At 42.4% G+C, this 12,373-nt stretch overlaps 1 protein-coding gene across 3 annotated transcripts in view; it reads left to right on the forward strand.

Moving 5' to 3' along the window:
* The window catches only part of DEPTOR (DEP domain containing MTOR interacting protein), a 145,926-nt gene that overhangs the window by 90,056 nt on the left and 43,497 nt on the right, over positions 1-12,373 (forward strand). For all 3 annotated transcript variants that reach the window (XR_004346516.1, XM_032610322.1, XM_032610323.1), the window contains exons 5-8: positions 3,076-3,261; positions 5,245-5,379; positions 9,536-9,606; positions 11,645-11,749. Coding sequence is in view for 2 of the 3 variants with exons in the window: in XM_032610322.1 (XP_032466213.1) it covers positions 3,076-3,261; positions 5,245-5,379; positions 9,536-9,606; positions 11,645-11,749 (497 nt within the window). In the remaining variant the exon portion in view is untranslated. The remainder of the gene's footprint in view (positions 1-3,075; positions 3,262-5,244; positions 5,380-9,535; positions 9,607-11,644; positions 11,750-12,373) is intronic.

Consider the following 12,373-nt stretch of genomic DNA (forward strand, 5'->3'; position numbering starts at 1 on the left):
TTCTGAAACTGACCGTATGCCCAGTGGTTAATAGCCAAATGATTATTTGGGCATTAACATTATGTACCATCTTATATTGGCAATGTGGGTTTACAGTGTTAAGCTCTATTTTTTGTTTTTGTTTTTGTTTTTAATTAATTTATTATTTTTGTCTATGTCGGGTCTTAGTTGCGGCATGCGGGGTCTTCGTTGAGGTGCATGGCCTTCTTTCTAGTTGTGGCCCGCGGGCTCCAGGGCACGTGGGCTCTGTATCTGTGGCGCACGGACTTAGTTGCCTGCGGTATGTGGGATCTTAGTTCCCTGGCCAGGGATCGAACCCGTGCCCCCTGCATTGGAAGGCGGATTCTTTACCACTGGACCACCAGAGAAGTCCCTGTGAAGACTCTGTTGTTCCTAGTCTCCCAGTCCATTTATAAGATTTGTTGTTGTTGTTGTTTGTTTCCTTTTTATTAACATACATATACTTAACCTACAATGAAATATACATATCTTAAATGTTTAGTCTGGTGCATTTTAACAATGTATATATTCATGTAAAAACAAGATATAGAACATTTTCATCACCCCAGAAAGTTTCCTCCTACTCCTTTCCAGTCAATCCTCTCCCCTTCCCCTTTCTGATTTCTATCATTATATGTGAATTTCCTCTATTCTTGAACCTCATGTAAATTAAGTCACTCAGTGTATGTTTTTTGTGTCTGACTTTCCTCACTCAACTTAATGCTTTTGATATTAATCCACGTTGTTTTATGTGTCAGCAGCTCATTCCTTTTTATTGTCAAGTAGTGTTTCATTGTATCTACAATTTACTTATCCATTCTCCTGTTGATGGACAGGTTGTCCCCAGTTTTTGGCTATTATGAATAAGGCTGCAATGAACATTTTGGGCGATATATGTTTTCATTTGTTTTGGGTGGATCCCTAAGAATTGTGGGGACATAGGGTAGATATGTGTATAACTTTATAAGATCTGTCAGACTATTCTCCAACCTGGTTTTACCATTTATATTCCTGCCTGCAAAATGAGAGTTCTGGTTGCTCCATATCCTCACCGACATTTGATGCTGTCATTCTTTTTATTTTAGTGATTCTAGTGGGTGTGAAGTGGCATCTCATTGTGATTTCAATTTGCATTTCCATATTAACTAATGAGGTTGAGCTTCTCACGTGCTTATTATATATATATTTTTGTAAAATCTATTCAATTGTTTTCAGTTTTGGGGGGTTGGGACTTCAGCATGACGCTGGCCAGTTTGCAGGGTTCCTGGTTACTTCCCAGAGACAAAATGACCTAGGAACATGGCTTTTGGAGCTTGATGTCTTGCTTGTTTCACAACTCCACGATTAGAACTCAAAATATAAACTTGCGAATAGATCACAATAGATCCCCGAGATATAAATGGTAATGTAGAATTGGATGTAAATTTAGCCTGGTAGCCATACATTAGCAGTTTTATGTAACATTACTTCAGTTCTTTATGAGAACCTAAAGAAGCGCAGGAATTGTTTTTCAGAGAGGCGGTTGAGAGTAATAATTTGGAACTTGAACTCTGGAGTCAGATACTGTAGTTATATTTCTACCTCTGCCATTTACTGTGTCTTCTTTGGGTCTTACTCCTATCTCTGGGCTTCAGTTTCTTCATCAAAAAATAAGGAAGAAAGTAACAGTAACTATACCCCAGGCTGTTGTTAAAATTAAAGGAATTAATACAAATAAAGCATTTAAAATAATGCTGAATTCATAGAAAATGCTGTATGAAGGTTAGCTAGTGTTATTATTGATTTTGAGTTGATGGCCTGGAGCGATTAGGTGCTCAAAAGTGTAGATTTTCCTTGGGAAGTAACCAGCCTTTATCTGGATAGCCATTCATTCATTTAGCATCAATCTTAAACAGCTACATAATGTTTAATTCCATTTCTATAAAATTCTCTAAATGGTGACATTGCAGAGGTGGAGAACATACTAATGGTTGCCAGACATTAAGGATTTGGGGTGGGAGGCTATCAGGGGTTAGCATGAGGGAGTCCCTTTGTCATGATGGAACAGTCCTGTGCTTTGAGTATGGTGGTTACAGAGATCAGTACATGTGATAAAATTGCCTAAAAATACACACACACACACACACACACACACAAATGAGTGCATGTAAAAACTGGTGAAATCTGAATAAAGTCTATAGATTGCACTAATGTCAATGTCTTTGTCTGATATTGTACTTTAGTTATTTCTGTAAGATGAAACCATTGGGGGAATCTGGGTGAAGAGTACATGGGGACTCTACTATTTCTTGTTGCTGCTGATTTTTTCAGCAGCTTTGGTGAGATATAGTTCACGTACTATACCGTTCACTCATATTAAAGCATACCATTCATTGGTTTTTAGTATATTCACAGATATATGCAAGCATCACCACAGTCAATTTTAGACCATTTTTATCACCTCAAAAAGGAATCTCACACTTTAGTTAACATCCCCAACCCCCTAGATCCCCTCCATCCCCTGGCAACCACCCAGTCTACTCTGTGTCTGTACATTTCCTTGTTCTGGATATTTCATATGAATGGAATCATATACTATGTGGTCTCTATATTATTTTGCAACTCTCCATGAGTCTATAATTATCACAAGATAAAAAGTTTAAAAATGAATGGCCGTGCTGCTCTGGGACAAGCAGTGTGCTGGGCCCAGTGGACACATGACTAAGTGAAGCCATGATCACTGCCCCAAAGAGCCTAGAGGTTAGTGGGAAAGACAGAGAAGTTGAGGGACAATGAGAGCGTGTGCTCATTGAGACAAGTGCTCAGATGGAGGTAAAGTAGGAGCCTGCACAATACCAGGAGGAGTATAGCTTAGATTGGGGTGAGATCAGGCAGAGTTCCCCCAGAGGAATTGGTTAGCAGATTTTTTAAATGCATGACATGTGGAAAGAATCTGGGAGCATGTGTGGACTACAAGCTCCTGGGACATCTGTAGAACTAAACCCTTTCTCAAGACTTTTCCTCCTGTTGGCTGGAGTCTCCTGGCTACAGTGCTTAGTGGCCAGGCAGCCCTCATCTACTGTTTCTTCTCCCCAGTGTCCAACAAGCACCCGTTTGTGGACAGCAATCTTCTCTACCAGTTCAGAATGAACTTCCGGCGGAGGCGAAGACTGATGGAGCTGCTCAATGAAAAATCCCCCTCCTCCCAGGAAACTCATGACAGCCCCTTCTGCCTGAGGAAGCAGAGCCATGACAATCGGAAATCTACCAGTTTTATGTCAGGTATGTCAGTTCCCTTGTTTGTTTGATCATATATACCTGTCTTTTGAGAAATAGCATAGTTGTAACTCACCTTTGTGAAATTCTGTTCTCCAGCAAATTTGTATTTATTTATAACCAAAATTTTATTTAGTTATTTATTACTCCCCCCAAAAGAAACCATACACACATACAACCAGATCGTTCTGTGCAGCCAACATACATGCTAAGAAGTCTGTTTTTATAACACTATGTATTTGAATTATAGAAGGCCACTCAAGCTCTCACTCCTATCTTATTTACTTTCATTTACAAACAATCCTTGCATATCGTTAGTTATCCAGTTTTCTAAGTCACAGCATTGAGAAGCTATATATTTTAAGGATGAATAAAGTCTTCTTAGGGCATATACAACTAACAGGCAACTGATTATCAATCCATCACACAGAACAAGTTAAAACTGTGAAAGGTAGACACGGGTGCTCAGAAAGCACAGCCTGGGACATTATATGTTAGGTCAGACTGTCCCATGTTGACAATTAACCTGGACAGAAATGATGACTTATGTTCGCAAAGATAACCCCATTTAAACAAAATATAAAAATACCCATTCACCCAGAAAAGGTTAACTTGATGTGTCATTCTGTGTAAGTGTGTGAGGTGCTTAACAGGATATCTTCAACTCCTCTGAAAATTTGACATTGACTTGAGAAATGGATTGGCATAAGGTTTGGAAGTTATGGGCTTCACCCAAAACCCAGAGCAAAATGAAAATGTGTCTTGGTTATGAATAGGAGCGGACCGTGAGAACACTTACAACTAGATGTATTGAGAACTTTCTGTGCCCTTGGCACAGATCCAAGCTTAGTTGCATACATTTTCTCACTTAATTCTCACTATTACTCTTCGAGGAAAGACTTTTCTTGTCTCCATTTTACAGGTGAAGAAACTGAGGCATAGAGAAGTTGAGTGGCTTACCCAAGGTCACACAGCTAGAAAGTGATGGACAGGGCTGGGTCTTGCACCAGTTCTGTCTTATCCCAGTGCTTATATTATACTGGCTCCTACCCAACCTTCTACATCCCAGGTTCCTCAGACACAGCTGGGATGGAGCAGAGAAGGAGCCAATAGCCACTCCAGGAAAGTAAACACTAGCCAACGGTCAGGAGCCTAGGCCTGTGCTTAGATGCGCACCAGCCGTGTGTCCCTAAGGCTGCCGTCTCCTGCAGTTGCAGAGGAACCGTTCACGTCTTCGCTGGTACTGAGGTTTGCCTGTTTTTCAGTGGGCCCCGTAGACGTGAACAAGTGATGATGATGATAAGGATACAGTAACCGTGGTCACCATAAAAGCCAGCCTTGATTTTGTGCTTCCCATGTGCCGGGCACTGAGCAGAGCAATCTCCATGGTTTCTTTCATTGGATCATATGCCTTGCTGTCTTTCCCTCGTTGAGAGCCAGCCAACTCCATAGTGGAGAAAACGAGATCATATCACTGAAGCTGCTGCCTCACATACACCTTCAAAGCCTGAAGTTGTGCTCTGTGTTTTAATCTCCTTCTGTGGCTCTGGGTGATTAAAGATTTAATCTTCAACCGGGAGGCACTTATCATCACTGTTAACTCATTAAGCGTCTCGCCAGCACTTAATTTACATCCTCTCAGGGATGCTTAGCGTGGACTTGGTAGTTCTTAAAATAATATTTTACGTAACTGAGTACTTCTAAATACATAATCCACTCCTTGCACCAGTCCCATGAGATGGCATTCTGCCCACTTTACAGTTGGGGAAACTGTACGTTTAGAAAACCGGAGGGAATGGCCCCAGGCTGTGCTCTTCGTCAGGGGCAGAGCTGCCACTCAAACCCTTGCTTTTCCGACGCCAAGGCCAGAGTGCTTTATTCCGGCACACGTGACCTGCCTCACTGTACCTGGCAGCTGAAAGCCGGCGTGCGTGCTCTGGGGAGCCGAGACCATCACCGTCGGTGACTCTGTGTGTTCCCGGCCCACAGTCAGCCCCAGCAAGGAGGTCAAGATCGTGTCTGCCATGCGGAGGAGCAGCATGAGCAGCTGCGGCGGCAGCGGCTACTTCAGCGGCAGCCCCCCCGCCAGCGGCAGCCCCCCCGTGCTCTGCAACCCCAAGTCTGGTGAGTGGCTGACAAGCGGCCCCGTCTCTGACCGTGACTGTGGGGGACCTGGGCCTGCGTGCAGGCGGGGCTCCCCGGGAAGCGGATTCTCAGGCAGAGGGAGACTAGCGTGGGAGTATCTTGTTACATTGTGCTCTTGGGGGACAGCACCCCTTGGATGCAAGGGAAGGACGTGGGTTTGGGCCGAGGGAGAACTGGGCTGCAGTACAGTCCCCGTGAAGGCTGCGGCTCGCCCCAGGTGGAGCTCTGGAGTTGGGATGGTCTTTGAGAGTTGTCCCGATTCGGGGTGAGGGGGCCAGGCTTTTATACCCTCACCTTGATCAGTCATTGGATGTTGGCTGCCCCTGGGAGGAAGGCGTGACCTGGGCAAAGCGGCTGTCTTTGGAGAGAGAGTTCCAAGGACAGTTGAGAACACTGGCTGTCTGACGGCTGTCTGCTGTTAGCAGTCCCAGCCCTGGGAGGAAACACTCAGTCCTGAAGGAAGGTTTGAGCAGCAAACAGCAGGGGAGATAGCGCTGCCCCAGACTGCAACTGATGCAAAGATCTGTTGGGTCTCCGCACCCCTAAGGAAGAAGCTTGGATCTCTGCAAACCTAGCCACCCCTGCAGTGGACTCTTGGTGCCTTGGGGTTTCAAACTCTACTCATCAACCTCCATGGCTTTTACATTCCAGAAAAAAAACCTAGGCACAAAGATTGTTAATGAACTTGTACTTAGATCTAATCTGTTCTTCAAGCCCCACAGGAACCTGTAACCCATCGATACCACCACCTTCTCACTGTGCTCACCCACCTCCTTTCCAGGATTAGCTTGCCTGGTCCATCGTGATAACCATGGCCTTGAAAACACCTTCCACTCCATTTGTTTAGTGCCCTGTCCACCCTCAGTTCCCTGTATCACCTTCAGGAAAGGCACTTTGTTCCTTTGTTCATGCCGTTTCCTTATTACCAGATGTTGGGGATACAAAGATGAGAGGTCATGACCCCATCCCTCAGTGAGCACATCATCTCTTTGAGGAAAAAAAAAATGCACTCATGAGAATAAGGACAAATAGATGTTGTTAAAGGGCTTTAAGAGAAAACAGTCATCTAATGCTGTTGTCTAGGTATTTTTCTTCATCTAACTTTTTTTTTCTTTTTTTCTTCTTCTTTTGCTGTCTTTTGGAGGGTTAGCTCTAAGAATAAAGTTGTAACTTGCAAGTGAATGAAGAAACTTGCTTCCACACTGTCTCTGGCTGGAAAATCTTCCAGCACCCATATATTACCAGGTTTTTCAATTAATAGAGCACTGCTGATAAGGTAGAATGAGAAGAACTATTTTGTTTGAAGTAGCATGTTTGCAGCCCTGGTAGAAATCTGATACCTCCAAGTGAGAATCAGAAGCGTTCAATTTCAGGAAAGGGTTAATTGTGCTCAAGCCATTTTACATGTTTTTGATGCTTACCAGAGTAGAAGAAGGAACAAAGTGTTAGTTGCTTAAATTACACATTCATCTTCCCTGAGGTAGGTTTGCATTGTTTCCTCTTTCTCCTTATGCCCTTGACTCAAAGGGAAAATATTACTGATATGCAGGCATTAAAGAAAGGTCAGGTTGCCTTTTTTTGGGTCTCAAAGGACCAAAGCTGTCAGGTCTTCATTGTGGTTCATAAGTCCTACGTCTTACCTGTATTCTGACAAGCTTCTCTTTTACTCTAAGAGTGTTCCCAAGATGCAGGGAGCTCATCTGTGATTTTTTTTTTTCTCAAGCAGGTAAGCAGGCTTCACAGTAAGGCATTTAAAATTAATCATTAGAGGGCTTCCCTGGTGGCGCAGTGGTTGGGAGTCCGCCTGCCGATGTAGGGGACATGGGTTCGTGCCCCGGTCCGGGAGGATCCCACATGCCGCTGAGCGGCTGGGCCCGTGAACCATGGCTGCTGAGCCTGCGCGTCTGGAGCCTGTGCTCCGCAGCGGGAGCGGCCACGACGGTGAGAGGCCTGCGCACCGAAAAAAAAAAAAAAAAAAAAAAAAAAATTAATCATTAGATATCCATCAGGATATATTTTTTAACACTGTATATAAATGCCCTAATTCAGATAAAGAAAGTGCTACAGAAAGTAACATAATCAGTATCATTGTGATGAGTAAATAAGTTGCCAAGGATATGAAAAGAGTAAGCTAGAAATAATTCCCTAGGTTTCAAAGTTTCTACATTTTTTAACATGAGAGAAAGTGTATTAAGTGATCAGTATTGTTGCCAAATATTACAATATAGTGTGATTCAAAACCACAATGAGATATTACCTCATCCCTGTCAGAATGGCTGTCATCAAAAAGAACACATATAACAAATGCTGGAGAGGGTGTGGAGAAAAGGGAACCCTCTTGCACCGTTGACGGGAATGTAAATTGGTGTAGCCACTATGGGAAACAGTATGGAGGTTCCTTAAAAAAGAATTAAAAGTAGAACTACCATGTGATCCAGCAATTTCACTTCTGAGTATTTATCGAAAGGAAATGAAAACACTAATTTGAAAAGCTCTCTGTACCCCCATGTTTATTGCAGCATTATTTATAATAGCCAAGACATGGAAACAACCTAAGTGCCCATCAATGGATGAATGGATAAAGGAAATATCACACACACACACACACACACACACATACATATACACACGTACACAACGGAGTATTATTCAGCCATAAAAATGAAGGAAATCCTGCCATTTGCAACAAAATGAATGAACCTTGAGGGCATTGTGCTAAGTGAAGTACGTCAGGCAAAGAACGACAAATGTTATATGATCTCACTTGTATGTGGAATCTAACAAAAAACTCATATATACAGAGAACAAATTGGTGATTGGCAGAGGGGGGTTGGTCGGTGGGCGGGGATTGGTGGTTGGGTGGACCAGATGGGTGAAAGGGGTCAAAAGGTACAAATTTTCAGTTTATAGGTAAGTCCTGGGGAATGTAATGTACAGCAAGGTGACTATGGTTAATGATACTGGGTTGTATATTTGAAAGTTGCTAAGAGAGTAGATCTTAAAAGCTCTCATTTCAAGAAAAAGAAAAGTTTGTAGCCATGTGAGGTGATGATGTCAACTGGAGTAGTTGATCATTTCATAATATATGCACCATTATATTGTAACCTGAAACTTATATAATGTTATATGTCAATTATATCTCAATAAAAATAGGGAAAAAGTGTAATAAAAATAAATGGTCGATACTGTCAAATACCACAAGTACAGTGTGATTCCTACATCCACGTTCATAAACCCCAGAGGGGATTGTGTGGGTAGGGGCCTGGAGGCAGTTGAGTGACAGGGAATAAAAAGGTCAGAATCCTCAACCATGGACACCTTCTCTTTGCCTTGGCAGGCGGACTCTCAACCACTGCGCCACCAGGGCAGCCCGAGTTTAAATCTTAATTCTGCTTCCCGTTGACTCTGAGGCCTTGGACGCAAGCTATTTAACTTTTCTCAGCTTCTGTTTCCTCCCAAATAGAATAGGGATAAGGATGAAATGAACCCATTAGTTCTTGTGATGATTAAATAATAGAATATCTTTAAAGCGCCTAACATAGTACCTAGCACATGTTAATTATGCAGAAGAGTTCCCCAGTGTTACGATTCAAGGCAAAAGGCAGTGCATACCCGCAATCTGGGGTATTAATAAGGAAATCCGTGAGGCTTTGGTGAATGGGGTGTGTATGGTATGATGGGGGAGGGGTTTGTATGGGGTGGAAACGGTTATCAGATGGCCAGAGTCAGGATTTCTCTCTCTCTCTTTTTTTTTTAACATCTTTAAGGATTTCTCGTAATTTTGACATGTTGAATGCACATCAAGGTCTAAGAGAAAGAAATTCAGGAACTAGAAAATGTGGTCTTTTCCTTTATAGAAAAATGTCAAGCCACTCCTTACCCCACCCCTGGCACTCTTGCTTCCCCTCCCCCTGCTCCCGTCTGTGCTTTCTGTAGCTCTGTAAGTTAGGTTTAGGGTTATTTATGTTTGCTAATATTTTCTGCCGCTGTGCAGCTAGAATATAAACTGGGAGGCAGGGATCTTTGCCACTTTTGGTCACCGATGTCACACATGAGGCATTCAGTAAACATCTGCTGAATGAAAGAACAGAGGGCTCAGAAGGGTCTGTACCTTGACACTGTGTCTGTCTTACAGTGTTAAAAAGACCCGTCACTTCTGAGGAACTCCTGACTCCCGGGGCTCCGTATGCGAGGAAGACATTCACGGTAGGCTCATCATTTGGTTTTTCTCCCATGCTGCTCGTTTGTCTGGGCCGTGTCAACATGGCAGTGTGTCCATATGTAGCTTAGGGACGGAACTGAAAAGCTTCTCCCAATTTCCCTTTTGTTTTGAGCATGATTATAATAGTAGACTTTCTTGACCTTTAGGCACTAAAATGCATTAGGACTTGATATAATTCATTATTAATACAGCATTTAAAATTCCTTTTGATGTGTCCTTAAAAAAAAGATTTCCATTATGTACTTATTCTAATATAATGACAGATTCAAAGGCAGATGGTAGAACAAATAATGCTAATGATCCCTTCTGCATTATAGTTAATTCTAAAAATTATTTAAGACATGAGGGAAGTCTTAAGATAGAGAGAGAAAACTATGGCATAGATTGTTCTACCATAAGGAATGACGTTTTTGACAATGTTATCGTGCCTTGAGTTATACAAGCACCTGATTTGGGCGCACTGCATAACTGTGAGCACCTCCTGACCACCTGCTCTTTCTTGGAGGTCCTTCAGCCTTCCTTCTACTCCTACGGTCCCACTGGTATTCTTTTCTTTTCTTTTTTTTTGGCCGCACCCTGAGGCATATGGAACTTCCCTGACCGGGGATCGGACCCATGCCTCCTGCAGTGGAAGTACGGCGTCTAAACTGCTGGACCACTAGGGAAGTCCCCCACTGGTCTTCTTCAAACAGAATCCACGTTCTCTGCTTGACATCACCTCACCCACTTCCTGTCGACTTGACTCTGTCTCTTTGTCTCCTCACATCTACATTGACGTCTTCTTTAAAATACTTGTCATCTTTCCTGTAGTCTTATAATTTTTGTTTTAATACCCCAGGGTGGGGAAAAAGCTTTCCACGCTCATTTGTGCTAGGAACATTTGTCGAGGACAACTTCACGTTCTGAGCATTAAGGAATTAAAACAGGATGGGTCCAGTCCTAGCCAGTCAATATGAAAAAAGCACTGTTAATATGTCTGTATCAGGGAAAAGGTAAACTGGACATTTGAAAGTGCAATTAGGTATAATGAACTAAGAGCAGCAAACCCTAAAGCCAATGAAGTACCTAATAAAGAACTTCTCAGACAAGCAAAAACTAATAAGAGTTCATCGACACTAAAACCTGCCCTAAAAGTCTTTTTCAGAATGGTCACAAAAATTTCAGTTGCTTCCCTACTTTTCCTCAGTCTCCAGCATTCAAGAGACATTGGATTGTATTTTTTAGCTGTATTTCTTTTTGGTTTTAAATATCAATGCCAGCATTGCTAGTAATTGACTGTGAATGGCTGTCGTCTCTATTTCAGTTGGGGTATGTATTAGAGACATGTCTGGGAGCTGCCCAGAGAATGTAACTGGCAATTCTAATTATGATTCTATAAGGAAAGTCACCCTCCAGTTTCAAACAACTTATGGACCAGAGTGAACTGGTCAACTGGAAGTGAACTGGACCAAAGTGAACTTTATGTACTTTTTCACTGTCTTTTCTTGGTACAGAAAATCGGGTTTCAAGAGAGCCAAGACTCTTCATGGTTTCCCCCATTAGTAATTTAAATGGTTACTTTAAACTTCAATGATTGTAAAGCAAATATACTCCAATAAAAAAAAAAAGTTCAGTGACGTATCAAGATCATCAGGAAAGAATCCTTTGGATGCAGGGGAAGAGAAATTGGATCTGGAGGGAAATTTCAACCATATTTTTAAGATCTTCAGACTTCCCATTTGAGTCTGATGTTCAGCTGCGGCAGCCTAAGAAAGAGGCCATCTGCCAGTTATTGACTGAGTAGTGACCTCACAGAAGAAGCTTCTTTCTGCCAAACAGGTGTTTCTTGACCATGTTTTCCGCACAGAGATATAAGCCTGTGTTTGTGATAGAAGAGTCCCGTTCCCCTGACAGGGTAGAGATGAAGTGGAGAAGAGGTATATCTCATGGCATGCCTTTCGTCTTGGCTTTTCTCTGTCTTGGAAGGGCGGGCACACTGCCAGGGACCATCTGCTGATGGCTAATTGTGGTTTTCCTCTCTAGATTGTTGGTGACGCGGTAGGCTGGGGCTTTGTGGTGCGAGGCAGTAAGCCATGCCACATCCAGGCCGTGGATCCCAGTGGCCCAGCAGCCGCTGCAGGAATGAAGGTACCTGCAGTACAGCAGTGTCTAAATACTTCACGCTTTATTTCATTGTTTGGTGCCATCTGTACTTTCTCTCCCTGCGTGTTTTGGTCCCATCTTTGTTATTTCCTTTTCGCTTTCTGAATGGGGGTGAAATGAAGCCAAGAGCGTATGAGGTAGCAACTAAAAGGATAAGTTTTTCTATCGCTTGGACTATTGCCTTCTTGGTTTCCAAACTTCCCTCGGTATTTTACATTTCTCTCCTGAACCAATACTGAATTTGAAAAAAAGTTTCTTTTTGCTTAAATCTTATACAGTAATTCTACTGCTTTTGTTCAAAGTATATACTTGTGGCGTTAAGGCAGCCAAGACACAAGAAACAGTAAATAGTGAGAAAAAGAGAACAAAAGTTGTGGAGTTTGGAAGAGGAGATCTGGATTCTTTTATTGGTTTTTACTACTTACTAGCTCTTTGAACAAGTTCTGTAACATCTCAGAGCCTGTTTCCTCCTCTCTGAAATGATAATCATATTTCTTTCTGCTGTTTTATGGATTAAATATGTCGAAACACTTGATAAAGTACAAAGAACTACACAAACATCAAGAAACTGAGTGAATTGTGTAAGATTTTTGAAAATAATTTTTACAC

The sequence above is a fragment of the Phocoena sinus genome, chromosome 17, assembly GCF_008692025.1.
Source record: "Phocoena sinus isolate mPhoSin1 chromosome 17, mPhoSin1.pri, whole genome shotgun sequence".
In the NCBI taxonomy this organism is placed as follows: domain Eukaryota; kingdom Metazoa; phylum Chordata; class Mammalia; order Artiodactyla; family Phocoenidae; genus Phocoena; species Phocoena sinus.